The sequence below is a fragment of the Nyctibius grandis genome, chromosome 11 (assembly GCF_013368605.1).
Source record: "Nyctibius grandis isolate bNycGra1 chromosome 11, bNycGra1.pri, whole genome shotgun sequence".
NCBI classification, from domain to species: domain Eukaryota; kingdom Metazoa; phylum Chordata; class Aves; order Nyctibiiformes; family Nyctibiidae; genus Nyctibius; species Nyctibius grandis.
Window position 1 is genome coordinate 7385117 of NC_090668.1, and position 15669 is coordinate 7400785.

The following is a 15669-nucleotide window of genomic DNA, read 5'->3' on the forward strand; positions in this document are numbered from 1 at the left end:
CCTTACCCCTGAAAGTGTTTCAAAGACAAAAAAAGAAGAGAAACTGTGGGAAAGTGCAGTGTCACAGGAGGCTTGGTTAACACGAACAGTATCTGGTAGTTCTTTGGAGAGAAGTGTAACCACTTTGTGAAAGAGAAAATGAAAAGATTTGGGTTTCTATCTCTCCTTCTTGTCATAACTTCAGGTACCTGCAGAAAGATATTTTTTATTTCTCTGACATCTTTTGTATGTTTTACCAGCACACTTGCTTTCTCCATTCCAGTAATTCAAAGGAAATCACTATTCATTTGCAAGTATTGCATATTCATTAGCCAAGTAGGCAAAGCCTGCAGTGCTGAAGAGGTTTCCACTTCTCATAAAGGACTCTTTGGATACTGCAGTTCTGCAAAGAAAGCAGGCTTCAAGTTCACAGAAACATTAGAAGTTTAGGATATGCTTTGCAAAAAACTAATCTTACCTGATTGCAACCAGAGGGGGTACGCACATCGGCAACAGCTGTTCACGCTGGCATTTGCAAACTCTGCTATGTTTGGTGAAAAATCACAGCATTTTTAGTCAATCTCAAACCATTGGACCTTTGTCCAAAATACACCATCTGCAGCAGGACTGTCTCTGTAGTAAATGTCCCTTCTTCAGTAATACAGGGAGTTGTTTAGCATCATGGGAGGCAACAGTTTAGATTCCTTCGGCATATTTTAGCAGTAGTCTGCATATTTGCTCATTTAGAAACATCATCAATTGTTTAATACTTTTTTTTCTGAGTAGAAATGCGAAACTGTAGCAAGTCCCCAGTGAACATCTGAAAGATCTTTTCAAAAATCTTTAAAAAGCAAAAGTTTTCTAGATAAACTATTTTTGTGTTTATTATTGTAAGCAGTCTGAAATATTAAAGTGTAGTTGTTTTCACTTCCAGACAAAACCTAACATACACAGTTCAGACGAATGAGCTGTTCAGTCTCAGCACTGTAGTCCTCTGCCTGTTTGAGAAAAACACATTTTGCCACATACTCCTACTTCCAGAGCTAGAAAGGGGAACAGGGAACTGGTAAAAGCAGTTGTAGCATTTGTGCTTTTTGCACACCTGAGCTGCCAGAAACCCTCATCAGCTGAATCCCACTTCAGCTAGGTGATTGTGCCTGATGTTTGACATTGCTCAGTCTTGTTCTGCTGTTGTTACTATGCTCCATGTGAGCAGCATTTATGCAGCACAAAGGATTCTGCTTTAAGGACCACACTCTAGTGGAAATACATTTTAATGTGACAACTTCCTGTGAGAAGGGCACAAAGCACTTCACATGGGGCACTACCCTCTGTATAGAGAAGGTATATTTATGTATGTGTACAATATGCATGTTATAACAAGAATAACTTCTACCTTAAAACCAACATTGAGATCAGCGTTCACCTCTGAGAGGGTTTTCTTGTTACTTTTAGCAAGCTCTGTGGTTTTTTTAAGGCAGAGGAGGAAAGGATAGCTTGTAGTTGGAAATGCTGCATACTCAAAATAACTGACAATATATAGAAAAATAAACACACCTTGCCAAATGTGTTAGATAGGATCACTTTGAACAGGATTACTTGTGCCTCCTGGTCTGTGCAAGGCAGGTCTCCGCTTCAATCCCCTGCTCCAAGCAGGGCTAACTTCAAAGATGGATCACGTTACCTTTTTGAGCTCTGTCTCCGGGGTGGAAATTCTTCCACCGCCTCTCTGGGCCTGTTTCACAGCTTAACCACCACTGCTGTGAAATGTGCATCTAGTCAGAATTTCCCTTGCTGGAACTTATGACTGTTGCCTCTTGTCACTTCGTTGTACACCTCTGAGAAGTCTGGCATGTTTCTACCAGCAATGTAATTTTGCTTGTTCTGGCTCTCATCCGCTTTCCTTGATATGAGCTGTGCTTTCGTCAGGATGTGTTTTTGTAGATACTAAAGGTATGAGCTGCTTTGTGTTCTGGAAAACTTTGCAAATCTAACTCCATAATATTGATACTTCATCTACTTGCCGTCATATTATTCTCCCTTTGCCCTGTTCAGCTGACATTTTTACATGCAATGTTTGTTTAGAAATCAAACGTTGCTAGATCCTTGATTTTATAAATGGAAGGATTTTGGAACAAGCAAAGAAATTTTTTTCATTGAGTTTAGCTAGTATTTGTTCCTCTGAAAGTCTCTCTCACTTAGACATCGTCTAAAGAATCATCCTAATGCATATTCCTACAGACCTGGGGACTGCCCCTGAATTGGGGATAACTAATTTTGAGGACGAGAGTGAGGTTACCTTGCCAACAAGAACGCTCAGTCTCTGAGAAGCCTTAGTGGTTATTATATGGAGACAAAGTGCTTTTACCAGCCTTAATATTTGAATTGGGAATATTCTGCACGTGCTGCTTACAAAGCGAGACCAGATGTAACAGGCCAGAGACCTTCAGTACAACGTGCTGAAGCAGGATGCCTTGTCAGCTCAAACTACAGCATATTGACAAAGAAAATGTGACACTTAACCTTCACCACCTCTCTTTTTATTCTTCCTGTAAGTCAAAGCTAAGGTTTCCATTTTGAGTTTGATCTTTTTGGTTTTTTTTCTGGACTGGCTGTTTTGAGCTGTTCCAGCTGACCATAACCTGAACTGTGCTCATAAAACTTATGCAGGTAAAAGTTGTACATTTAATTGAATGAAGTCTCATTCCTCAAAAGCAGATTCTAGGATGAAATGTAGCATTAGCTGAATCCGCTCTAGTTTTCTAAAATACCCCTACAACCTGTTGTTATTGGTTTGGTGAGGTTTGTGATTAGGAGAAAATGAGAAAAGAATCAAACTTCCAATAGCGGTGGGACAGAGAGGAACACAGGGAGACTGCCAAAGTATGGTGGCCCTACAAAATCAGGCACAAACAGGTCTCTGGTTTGTCTTCTTGGCTGTCACAGCCGTCTGTCCTGTGCGTGTCGCTGTAGCCGATTGAGATGCATAAGGAAGAACAGGATTCTCCAGTATGCCTCTAAGAGGGCTATTTGATCTGTGGGATACAGTGGTTGGAGGCTTTTTCAAAACAAAGCATCTGTTTTACGTGACAGAACAACAGCACAGGACACACTCCTTTGTTCTAAAATGTCTTCACGGTTGAGCACATGTGCTTATAGCTAAAGCTGGGATGTTGTGGAAAACCACCTGTAAAACTTGGCAGAGGGGAGGGAGCTACCAGTCACTGCTCTCGGCCTCCACCAAACAGAGCTGCTCTGAATTCTCTACAAAGAACAGGGCCAACAGGAAACATAAAGACTAGGCTGACCTGGGTCACTTTGTGTGTGACTTGCGCAGGCTCTACTAACCCCAGATTCAGTCCCAGTCATTCCTTCCATAAATGTATAGAATAAATTATGCCACACTGCAGTGCTGAAAATCTCTGCTCTAACTCATTAAAGCTAAAGTTTCTATTTAATTCCTATCTACAGTGAAAACAGTTATAAGTTCTAAGAGATACTTTACTTCATTGCACTTTTTCTCAGTATAGATTAAAAATGCTAGGGAAGGGACTCTGTCAGTGCATAACCCTGAAAACACTGGAGCTACTCGCATGTAGAATACTGGGATAGACATCACTGAATGTAAGTGGTGGCTTGCCAATTTGGGCAACCTAAACACTAGATAAAACTATCAAAAGCCACAAATCTTTCTAAGATTGTGAAAGCACCATTAGGCTAATGGTGCTTAATCCTAAAGTGAAAGAAGCCTAATTTTAAAAACATTACTAGAAGTCAAAAGAAGTCTACGTTAATTTACTCTAGGAATTACAGAAACGTTCGACAGAACATAACATTGTTAAAGGATTCTTTATTAAAGCCTTCTAGTGGTGATACTTCACCACTTAAGTCAGAAGGCATTTCCTGTTTGTTCTGGGAATAATTAAAAGATGGTATATTGGGAAAAAAACAAGGCAGAACTAGTTGCTTTTACTCAATTAAAAGAGAGTTGGGAGAAAGGAAAACATTAGTCAAGAAGAACATTGCAAGAGCATTACAGGAGTTAGTTATCTAGGAATTAAAAAAACCCTAATACACTCTACACACCCTGTTGTGTGAGGCTTTGTCTTTGTTTAGAATATTCTGCTAATTTCTGTGACCTTCTAGGAGATAAAAAGCGAATATATGTATTTTCCTAAATTGAATCTGTCATGCCATTATCCTTTGAGACTATTTCAGATAATCACATAATGGGACAGTACTCGCTTTTATGAATGGTAATTGTGGAGCTTTCAACCCAAGTTAACTTTTAGAGGTTATTACTACAGCTATGTAATGTCTTCATCCATTAGAGTCCCATATATCTCAAATTAAAAAATAAACAACCCACAACTGCTTTTGCAAACTTGTCCAGAAAATGCTAAATGCATGCTTTGCTTTTTTGGCATCTTCTTTAGCATCTAATGAGATGCTGTGTCTTTGGTTTACAAAAGTTAGGGATGTTGCCATCATAGATTATGTACACTGTGTACATTGTTCACATTTCAAGGAGTTGCTATGGGTGGCCCACAACAAGTAATAAATGGACAAAACACAGACAGATTATTTTAAATTTTAATCCAACAAATTAAGAGAGTCTTAACACTAAAATACCATTGTATTGCTAATGCTATAGAATTGTACATCAAAAACAGTTATTGTCTATAGATGTAAAAATAGCAAGTTTTGATACAATAAAACACAGTATAGAAACCATTTAAAATTAAGTAGAAACCTCTTAAACAATTGAGGCATTAATCTAAGTGTTTCTCCAAACATATTAAATACAACACAGTTAATACTGACTCTAAACATCCCCCTGTCTTCCCCACTCCCCTCCCTAATTAAACTGATTAGAAAAAACAGTAGTCTCTCAGTTACTGTTTTGCATTCTGTCAGAATCATTTTGATTCTCCATTTTTCAAGTACAGTAGAACAACCCTTCACAATACAGTACTACACCTGAAGTAATTTATTTCCCAATGCTATATAATTTTGGAAGTAAGAATTTAAGATTAAATTTGAAGGCTAGAAGAGACCCAAGGAAGTCTGCAGGAGGGCAATTAAATTCTGAATGCAAATTACTTACACAAACATTAGTGTACTGTAATTACAGCATAAAACTTGCAACATAGCTGATGAGTGCTTTTAACAAAAGCTTCAAATGAAAGAAAGGGAAGAAAAACAGATTACAAAATAAATAATCTAAAGTTCTTCATGGTAGAAACGTTCATCGTGAAGCTGCCTACCATAATCCGTTGCTTCACTGTTAAGGAACAAATCCTGGTTCTTAAGAATTTCTGCTTCAGAAAGCTTTTTGTCATCATTCAAATCCATTTCTTCCATAAGGTGAACAGCCTTTAAAATAAACAGAACACCAGATGCACAATAACTGGATAATGTAACTGGAAAGTATTCGATGTCCACTGTGAAAAAGGTTTTTCTACCTACAGCAGTGGACAAGATAAGCCATCTATGCATAGGAACTTCAACTTTGGGTAGCAATTCATGTTTTCCTTCATTTCCTGAAAGCAAAAGCTTGCTTTTCTGAAAAAAACTTTTGAATACTACATCACTACAATATCAAATGAAACTGCAAGTTAAAACAATTCTCAGATTTTTGCTTATTTACATGTTATAAAAGAAGGGAAGTTCAGCAGTAAAACAAAAAACCAACTGCAGAATATTTTAGTTGTAGCTTATTCACAAGTATTACATAGCTCAAAGCGAACAAGCTACAGCAGCTCTATTGCACCTCTTATTGCTGAGAAATAGAGGAGTCCTAGTATTACATGGGTTTTGTTTTTATTTGCTAAACATCTACAAATACAATGACTTGGAGAATCCTGTTCCTACTTTTCCCGATTGGTTTAGCTCACTTTCTTTTTTTAAATTAAATGTTACTTACATTCAAGCTAACTACATCACCAAAAAGGACTGAATAAAATAACAGGGACTGATGTCAGCAAAGCAGATTTTAAAAGCGCTCTGCATGGCAAAAGCTAAATGATTAAGACAACACATATCAATTCCTGGAAATGGAATGTACAGTAATTATTCTATTATTATGTTGTTTAGCTACCAGGTTTTCAAGTCATTTTGAAATGCAAAAATGAAACTGCAATATTCAGCTTTCAAACAGCAGTTTATGACATAAGTCAATGCTACCTTCTCTGAAGGATATGTGACTTTGCTAAGCCCTTATATTAACTGAAGAAAAAAACCAGCACATTAGAGACACAAATTAAAAAAATGATGTGTTGCAGAACTGAGCATGGCCTCGCTGTAAGCTAACATTTGAATGAATAGTGAACAACTGCTAAAAAAAAACCCCAACCAAGCAAACCAACACAGGTTTGAATAGACTCAACACCACACAGAATTCATGTCAGTTACAACAGCATTGCTTCTGGGAAATAAGAACCAACCACCCTCACGAGTCAGAGGTTAAAAAAAGTCTGTGCAAAGGCTTACAGATCCTCATTTACAAAAACACTACTAGAGCACTTTCAACATCTTAGCTTCCTACAAGGGCAGATACGTGAGCACCCAGGGCTGCGTGCTAGCCACATTGCTTTTTCTATCACCAACAGAGCTAAAAAAGGAAGACGTGTTTGACACAAAGCATCTCCTGGCTATACTAGGAATTCTGGAGGCATGGGAAGACCTGTTGTTCCTGCCATTCTGAACACCAAAATCCTCCAGTGCAAAGGAAAGAGATATGGACAAATGAAGATAAAAAGTTACTAGTGGAAAGGCAGAAATCCTCCCTACTGCAGTCACCGACTGTCAAGTCTGCTCACTAAAATAGGTTGTTCTGGACACTCAGTGCTTCTACTGCCTGCTACAAAAAAAATAAAGACAGCTAAAATGAGAATCCACTTAAACCTATTATGGCGTTCTATCCCTAATTAAATCACTGTAATTGTCATCATCATCAAAGTTTGCATTACAGCATCTTGAATCATAGAATACTTGATTTTCTTATACTTTTGAAAAGCCAAGTTTTTAGTTCTACAAATTAAGGCAATTCATCCAGTTAGAAGAATCACGATCAATTGTTTTCAAAATTATGCTGTCAGTATATAACAGCTTCTTTTAGTAGTATATCTCATTAGATTTACCTATCATAACTAAAAAGTAACTGATAAAAATACTGTACCCTTAAGTCAAACCAGATAAGCTATTTAAACGCTTTGTTAATTTACAAACATTCATACAATTAATAGGAACTTCAGATTTGCCTATGGCAGTTGAAGGACCTGCATTCTTTGTCAAACTGAAAAAAAAGGTTAAAAATATATGCAAAAATCTACTAAGCATTCTTTTTCAACTACTAAGACATGATAAATCTGAATGTGTCTATCATTTTGCTGTGATACCTTCAAAATTCTACTGCATTAATTAAAATCTAAACAGCAGTCAAAACACATACCTCCTCTTGTGCGATACCCTGATTATTAGGCACGATCCAAGACAACAGCTCTTGAGGGTTGAGTTTTCCATCATTATCCTTGTCATAGTCATTCACAAACCGATCCTTCTCAACAAGTATCCATTCTGGATCTTCCCTTGCAGCTAGTAAGACACATTTGTCAAGTTTAAACCCACTCTTTACCTTAAAGCAGATGTTTTCACCTTTTCTCCTAAGCAAATTCACTTAATCTCATAAAATATAGCATAAAAGTGATTTCACTAAACAAAGACAAGCCTTACAAACCAGTCCGAATAGATTAAATCAATGCATCTATCTACATATGAAAAAAATATTTGTATAGATTAAAACAGAATTTAAAGCTAAGGTAATATTAAGATTGTAAATTTACAGTTGAACTAAGCGGACATTAAAGTCAAGGGTTACCATCAACTGAACTGTTCATTTTAATATCTCCACAATTACCCAAATAGCTAGTGGAGAAAGCATACTTTATATTGAAATGTGCTGCCAAGTAGATGGTTTCCTACTTACTGGGACAGCCGACATAGGAAAAAGTTGAAGTGGATGATAGAGAGATCTTACATTTGCAAGGTGCATACAATTCTAAAAGCTTTTGTTCAGTTTCTTCTTTCATGCCCCCGCCCTTTTTCCTTACTTGGGTCTCTTCTGTAATCACCAAGGAATTCTTCCAGGCTAACAAATCCATCACCATCTTTATCATGTTCTTCTAAAGCCTCCTGAATGACAAAGTCCTTTTGCATACATACGAAAAGTAAAATATCAATTTGTGAAAAATTAGCATCTTGTAATGAAGAGAAACAGCAATAAATCATTTTAGAGCAATAAGGTATTCTTTGAAGTAGAGACTCGCTCATTTCAAATCTGGTTTTCTGGGTTATGCAGACTAGTATGGTAATGGGTTCCTGTGCAGCAAAACAGATCTGTTCTAAGAGTTTAGGATGTCAGGCTTTATGAAAACCAAATCTGAGAGGGGTACATAGAGTTGGAATCCTTCAACATAATTCTACTACTCAAGTAGCTAAGAAACACAAATTTGTACAAAGCTATAGCATCTTATTTCACTTTTTGTTTTTTCATGTGATGTATTCACTAATTTGCATTTTTGCAACTTTATGAAATTGTTAGGAAAACTGGTTGATCTTTTGGTCCTGTGTTTCCCAGTGAAGCCAGTGTGCCTGTTCTTGTAGTTCTGTCTTTTCTTGTTTGTCCATAATCAACAGTTATGTCAACACAGAGAGAGGCTCTGTTTACACGGCACAGCTCCTGGCAGTTGGCTCTGCAGCATCAGACAGCCAGAACTGAAGGATCTATGGCAGAAAACCACCAATCTACTTCTAACTGGGGTCAACTGCTGGTACTGAGCTGGAATGAACACCAGCAGTCACAGCAGTGATGAAACAGATGACCAAGGACAAAGTGCTCCTGATGATTGAAATAATAATCCCCCAAACTCTGACCATAGTACAATCAATAATAAACCTTCAGATGGGCTTGAATGCTCTTTTTGGGCCAGAAAAGTGACTGTTCCGTCCCTTCAAGCAAAGTGAGACTAACCTGCACTTGACCTTTTCCTATGAAAAGAAATCTTTCTTGGAAGTCCCCCTAACTAGAATTGAACTCTGAACTAGGCATGAAACTTCCTCAGGCTAAAATCTCACTAATGTATTTCCAACCTAACAGAGTTTAGAGACAGCTATGTCAGTCCAATCCCAAAAGTTTGGGATAGCTGTGTAATACTGGCTCTTGAAACAGATTTCCAATAAAAGCACTGAACTACTGCTCCAGCTCCTGAACTCCAGCACTGGATCCACAACACATTATCTGGTTTTTAATTTGGTCTGTAAAAGCAATACACATCACTGCTCAAAAGCACGCTTCCTGCAGTACTGGGGCTAAGCACGTGCATTAAAAAGATGTTGCATCTATACATGCAGGCTGATAAAGATACCCTCCTAAATCTTACCGTCATATACTCCACTTCTTCAGGATGTTCAAAAGCAATAAATTCATCCACATTTAGATCAGGAACATCATCTCTATTAGCTTTTTCAAAACGCTTTTTCTCCTTTAAATGAAGCTTAGAAAATAGATTTAGTTAGAGCACTTAATGAAAAGGAAAAACAACATTATAGTAGCTGGCTGTAAGCTCATTAGAATATTGTTTCACATTACCTACTCACATCATACTGATGTTATATTTCACTAGAAAGAGCTCACCCAGAGCAACAAGAACAGCACTTTTAATTGAGGTGGGTTTATTCTAAGGATCACACAAAAACTTTTTTTTCAATTTAAGGAGACATTTAAAATACTCTTAGCCAAGGCTTCAAAAACACAAAAGGGAGATAATGAAAAGACCAACAATTCTTGTCCTTATACGTGCTTCCTCTTCTAGAAGTCACCAATTCCCAAACTAACCTAGTGGAGTACAATGATTATAATTAATGGTAGCCATTGCAAATTGCAGAATTTACATTTGAAGGACATTTAACCTTCTGGATCTGTATCTCATTTATATCAAGGGATGTTTGTAGTTCAAAGAAGGTCTTGAAATATCATATATGTAAAATGTCTTTTCTGAAGCCATTTTACGTGCTGAAGGATTAGACAGATTCCTTTAATACAAGGCTGTTGTCCATTACATCTGAACACATTTCAAAGCAAAGTCACTCCTCTAACCTGTTCTAAGTACAAATATTAGCATGCCTTTTAAAAATAAATAATAACCACAATAAGCAGGCAAGTTCTTATTTCTGAATGTCTTGCACTTCCTGTTTCTGTACTCCAAACGTGCAAAAATGTTTTGGTTTTTTTTTTCTTGTTTCATTTCCTACAGTTTCTTTAGACAAAATAAAGACCCACACCATTGATAATGAACCTCTACTCAAACTGCATGTGAAGTGAGCTATAAAAATTTAGGACTCTCATGATTAAGTGTGTTGCGCTATCAGTGTGACTATGATCTGGATAAGGGAGTGGCCAGCAAACCAGAGATCAGAAATACTTTAAAAATAACCATTTGAAATCGTACTTCTTAGTTTATATCCTATTCATTGACGCTTCTCTCAAAATTAGGCTAATTAATCCAGAACGTAACATATAACAACTAAAGTAAAATTATAAGATCTTAACTATTCTGCAAAATAATTAAATGTACTTTTAAAGAAAAGCTGACCTTAGACGAGAGTTTAAACAGGAAAGCAATTCAGAAGGACTGGCTACAGAAAGTACTAGACTGCAACATAAACTTGAACTACTGAGGGAAAAAGTCTATTTTTCAGGGGTTTTTTGAGACGTTATGAACAAGGCTGCCACCTTCTGGTAAATTCATATGTTTACTTGATGTCAATTCTAAATGAGTATCGTAGTCTAACTCTTCCATTTTAATTTGAGCAGGATCACTAATTTCCAAAAGCAAGGAAAACGCCGAAGATGACATATGATGCTTGCACAATGCTGCTAATTGTGCTCTTTTAGGAGTTCTAGCTCATCATATATATCTATGATGGCAATATTTCAAACATAGGATCAATATTTTGACTGGTAGTTCCATGTAAAGTCTTGTTTTATTTAAAAGCTATGCAATTATTCAGTTAAGTGACCTCCAAAGCTTTACAGTTTGTTTCTTCAGTGTGTAAAATCCCCTGCCTATTGTCTATTTTAGCCTCTGTTAGCCTCTATTTAGCCTCTAGTCTATTAAGCAGCCCAAGCAATCCTCACAGAAAAAAAACAACTCAGGCCAGAATTGTCTAAAAACTCACTTATCCTCTTTTTGGGAAATATTTGCATGTACTTATAAATGTCTAACCTGAAAGGAAACAAATTTTGCTCTCTGGTGATTCTTGGTGAACCTTCCCTCCCTGCCTGTTGCCTCTTTCCTTTCCACTCTTGGAAGTATCTGCTTTCATGTATGAGACTAATCCGTAACTTCTGCTGTTTATACATCCAGGTTTTGCTATCAGAGTTGCATTTTGATAGATAAAAATGTCTGAATTGCTCTTGCTTTCTCTGTGGGTCTCTGACAGACAGAAAATGTTACAGCAGGCAATATTGATACCCCACACTGGGTACTTGAGAAATAACTGAAAAACTGGATAGACCAGTGCAACAAAGTGGGTTAAAGGGTCCAAGGGGTTTCCTTTACCTCCAACACCAGTGGTACTGGCCCCTGCTGAAGGCAGGACACTGGTTAGGCTACAAACCCAATCTAACAGATTGCTGGCTTGTTGCCATCTTAGATGGCTGGAGACTGTTCTGTGTGGTAAGACCGTCAATAGACTAGCACTCCACACAGCTAGCAAAATATGCTCAGGAGGTGCGATTTCATTCTGTCTTTGGTTGGTAGCAGCTTTAATACACCATTACTTTCCTTTAATTACTCCCCTATCTCAGATAGATGAAAGTGTTAAAACATATGCCAGCTGCTACAGTTTCTCTACCCGTTTTATTCTGTCACAATAAACAAACATTGCTGCCTTTTGCCAACAGCTTACAGAAACTGGTGCTGAAACATTTTACCTGTCGAAATGATTCTTCTTCTTGATCCTCCAGGACAGTGTTCTCATCAAAATCAATTACACGATCATACATTTGCATATTATACTCCTTCCACGACACTAATCCATCACCATCTTTGTCATAGTCATTGAAGTGTTGCTTAGCTTCTTGTGTAACATAATGTTTAAAAGACTGCTGTATCCAGGAGCTCAGCTCATCTGTGAAAATCATTTAAAAAAAGAATAAAATAAAAAAAAATCAGAATCATCTGCTCTATAAAAACTGTAAAGATACCACAGGTCTATTCAGTCTGGAACACACTCTGCAATTCAGATGTAAGAATAGAGGCAAGAGGTTAGTTAAAGCAAAACAATCTGTTTCCTCTATGCTATGGCTTTCTTCAAGTTAACTGAATGAGAGACTAGATCACAGCTACAGCCTGCAGTTTTCCTTTCCTAGTACCATTTCCCCATTCATAGCCCAAGGCTAGAGTTACACGGTTACTTTAGTTTGGCCTATACTGGTGCTGCCAGAAAAAGTGTGATGCATCCCTCTCTCATACGCATGGGAAGTGGTAGGAAAAAATGATTACAGGTAGCATTCATACAGCTGCGTAGCAAACTGGATCACTAAAAACTTCTCCCCTAAGAAGGAAGATTCTTAGTTTTCAGCTAAGAAAGCACCCCGACTTAGCTCACTGGGACCGGAACAATGGAAGCAAGAAGCCTGCCACTTCTGGTGCCTGAAATGATTATGTGGCCACACCTTTTCAAATCTGAAGGCAATCAACAGTGTAGCATCCTTTCACCTTTTTTTTTTCTTTAGAGCTTTATGAAAATGATGCTGAATATGGTTTAGACAGACAACTCTAAACTTAACTTTGTACCCCAAAAAACCATTGTTCCCATCAGTTTTGAGTTTCTTTTGAAAAATCCACAAACTGAAATAAAACTAAATTCACTGCCATTGCCTTAATTACCCCAAATAAAATATTAACAGATATTTTCCCTTTACTTGGGGCTGAAATCAAGCCTTATATATTCTGGAAATGGTTCTAAGCTACTTGTTTTTATAGAAACCTGGCTAAAAGAAATAAAACTTAATATACAGATGAATTCACACAAATATATTAATGTCACTTCATTTAAAGACGATTGGGAGAACATATTCTCTCAGTATCATCTAGTTATTTTCACATACATGTAAGGGGAAGACAACTTCCTCTGCACTGCAAAATTATACAGGTAAATCAACTCAGCTGAAATCCTGCTCTGAAGAGTCATGGTGACTAATAAAAAAATCCTACAGAAATTAGTACTTTGGTGTAGAAAAATCTTACAGCATTTTTTACATACTGAAGTATATTATTCTATCCTTCTTGGCAGAAGCGTCTATACAACTTTACTAGGTTTATTTAAATATCTTTAAGAAGCAGCAAGAGATTTTAAAAATATATTTTGAATACTGGATTTGCATTACCAAAGGAACCAACTTTATAATAGATTCTGTGAATTGCTTGAACATGCGGAGGCGTGCATGCCATGTTTTGTAACCACTGAGGCTTGTGCACAAACCCAGCACTGCCTTACAAAAACCACAACGTGATTTCTTAAAGATGGGTAAGATATAATTTATAGCATGGTTTATTGCCCAGCATTTAAAGCACGAGGCACAGGCATCTGAGCACATAATGTCCAGTACCATTCATCAGAAATATTTAATGGTCTGACATTAGAAAAGTGGTATTAATACATCACATCTTCTCTCACGGTTAGCCTCAAAACAGAGGCGCCACTGATAAGGAGAAAGTTCTCAGTGTGTTTTGCGATACACTAAGAAATAACTGAGCTGAAAAAGCTTCAATACTGGAAGTTTCTTAGTGTAAAAAAAACACATTGCACTGTGAGTTTTCCTTTGGGAAGTGAAGGGAAGGCAAGTTTCCATTAGACTGAGAACCAGATGCAATACATACCATGAGGATGGAGCACGGGTGGAATTTCTACGCTTTAAAATAGACCTCTTCCCTTACAGCCTTCACGCTGTGAACTGCCTGTTGTTCACTGCAGGGATTAGCCACCCCGCCAAAGTTAGATATTATCTCACCTCTACACAGTCAGAGGCAGGAACGCTCAAATAAGTGTGCAGTTGGTTAGTTTCAGCATATAAAGTGAAAGACATTCAAGCAATATAGTTGATCTCATCTTTAAGACCATACTTTGTCCTCTCACCTAGAAAGCTTCCTGCATGCTTAATATTATTTTAATGAAATATCACCATTCTGGCACTTGAACAAAGGCTCTACTTGCTCTGTGTGTGTGCGTGTGACAGGGACTGATGGTTTTTTTTGTCAAATCACAGCAAACCAACAAAAATACATTTTCATAATGAGTTTAAAAATTAAATTAAGAAAGTGTCACGATGATGTACTGAAAGGAAAGGCCTGAGTTTACCGTGGAGGTCACAAGTCTGACTGATAAAAACCTTTCTGTCTGGGAGGAGACATTTCATAGTATATGTGATGAAATGAATATATGACCCCTCAGTGTCATTTAGCGTCACCAGGTATTGAAGCGCATGTATGTTGGCTGCTGTGTACTTTCTCTGCCTCTTGAACTTTTTGAGTTGCACAAAGAGGATTTCAAACACAGAAATCCACTTGATTCAAAGTGGCTTCAGACGTGCAAGGAGCAGGTACAAGTGCAAAGCTGGTACTTGCGAGTATTGCCCTCTTACCCACGATCACTCACTCCTGTGGGCTCTTGACGGCCCTCACTTCTTGCCTCATGTAAAACAGAAATCTCAGGGAGTGAGGTGCCCTCTATATCAAGTCTGTTGGTATTTCTGACGCACTGTGCAAGAGGGTCGTCATGTTTTTCATGGAGATTGTCCACAGCGTCAGAGTCATCGGCTGTGTCACGGGCAGAGCGCATCTGTTCCTTCTCCGAGGGCACTGGGCCAGACCCGGGACACAGACAAAGCCCAGTCCCCGCCCGGTTAAAGCCCCACGCGTGCTACCAGCTCGGCTCCGGGGCACGCTGGCCCCGCGGTCCGTTACCCTTGGTGAGGAGGCCGTCCCCGTCCGAGTCGATCTTCTTCACGATGGCCCTCAGCCGCCGCTGCTGCTCTTCCGGGCTGAGCCGCGCGTACTCCTCCGCCTCCTCCTGCGGCAGAGGGACCGCGTCAACCCGCGCCTCAACCCGCCGCCCCCGGGGACGCCTCGGACCCTTCCCAGCCCGGCGGCGCCCACCCCGCGGCCTCGCCGGCGGGAAGCGGCCCGGCCGGCCCGCTCCCGCCCGCCCCCCCCCGCGACCGCGGGCCGGGGGCCGCCGCCGCCCACCTGCCCGCCGAGCAGCGCCTCCCGGTCGTAGTCGGCGCGGTGCTGCCCGTGCGCCGCGCCCAGCGCCGCCAGGGCCAGGCCCAGCGCCAGCAGCACCGGCCGCCGCCGCCGCATCTCGCCCGCCGAGGAGGGGACCGGCGGCGAGGGGCGGGGAAAGGGGCTGCGGGGGGCGGGCCGAGCGGCGGCGGGGGGCTCGGGGACACCGCCTGCGGGGAGGGTCGGCCCCGCGCCCCTGGGAGGCGGCGCAGCGGGGCTCCCCGGGGCCGTCGGGGGACACCCGGCCCCATCGGGGTACACCCGGCCCCGGGCGCCGCCTGTGCGAAAGACACGCACTGGGAACGTACAGCTGGGCGAGAACAAGGAAGTTCATCCCCCTCGC

General features: G+C 39.7%; 1 protein-coding gene across 2 annotated transcripts; it reads right to left on the reverse strand.

Moving 5' to 3' along the window:
• Positions 1–4560: 4560 nt before the first annotated feature.
• On the reverse strand, positions 4561–15404 carry RCN2 (reticulocalbin 2). Of its 2 annotated transcripts, none has more exons than XM_068410488.1 (7): positions 15291–15404; positions 15009–15114; positions 11975–12171; positions 9420–9521; positions 8091–8187; positions 7433–7575; positions 4561–5355 (listed from the first exon to the last, which is right to left on the reverse strand). In XM_068410488.1, exons 1-7 carry the CDS (start codon positions 15402–15404, stop codon positions 5203–5205), a joined length of 912 nt encoding a protein of 303 aa, XP_068266589.1. In that variant the 3' UTR covers positions 4561–5202. The 2 variants fall into 2 exon arrangements, with proteins under 2 accessions (XP_068266589.1, XP_068266588.1); XM_068410487.1 differs by having other exon boundaries at positions 9420–9533.
• Between the last annotated feature and the right edge of the window lie 265 nt (positions 15405–15669).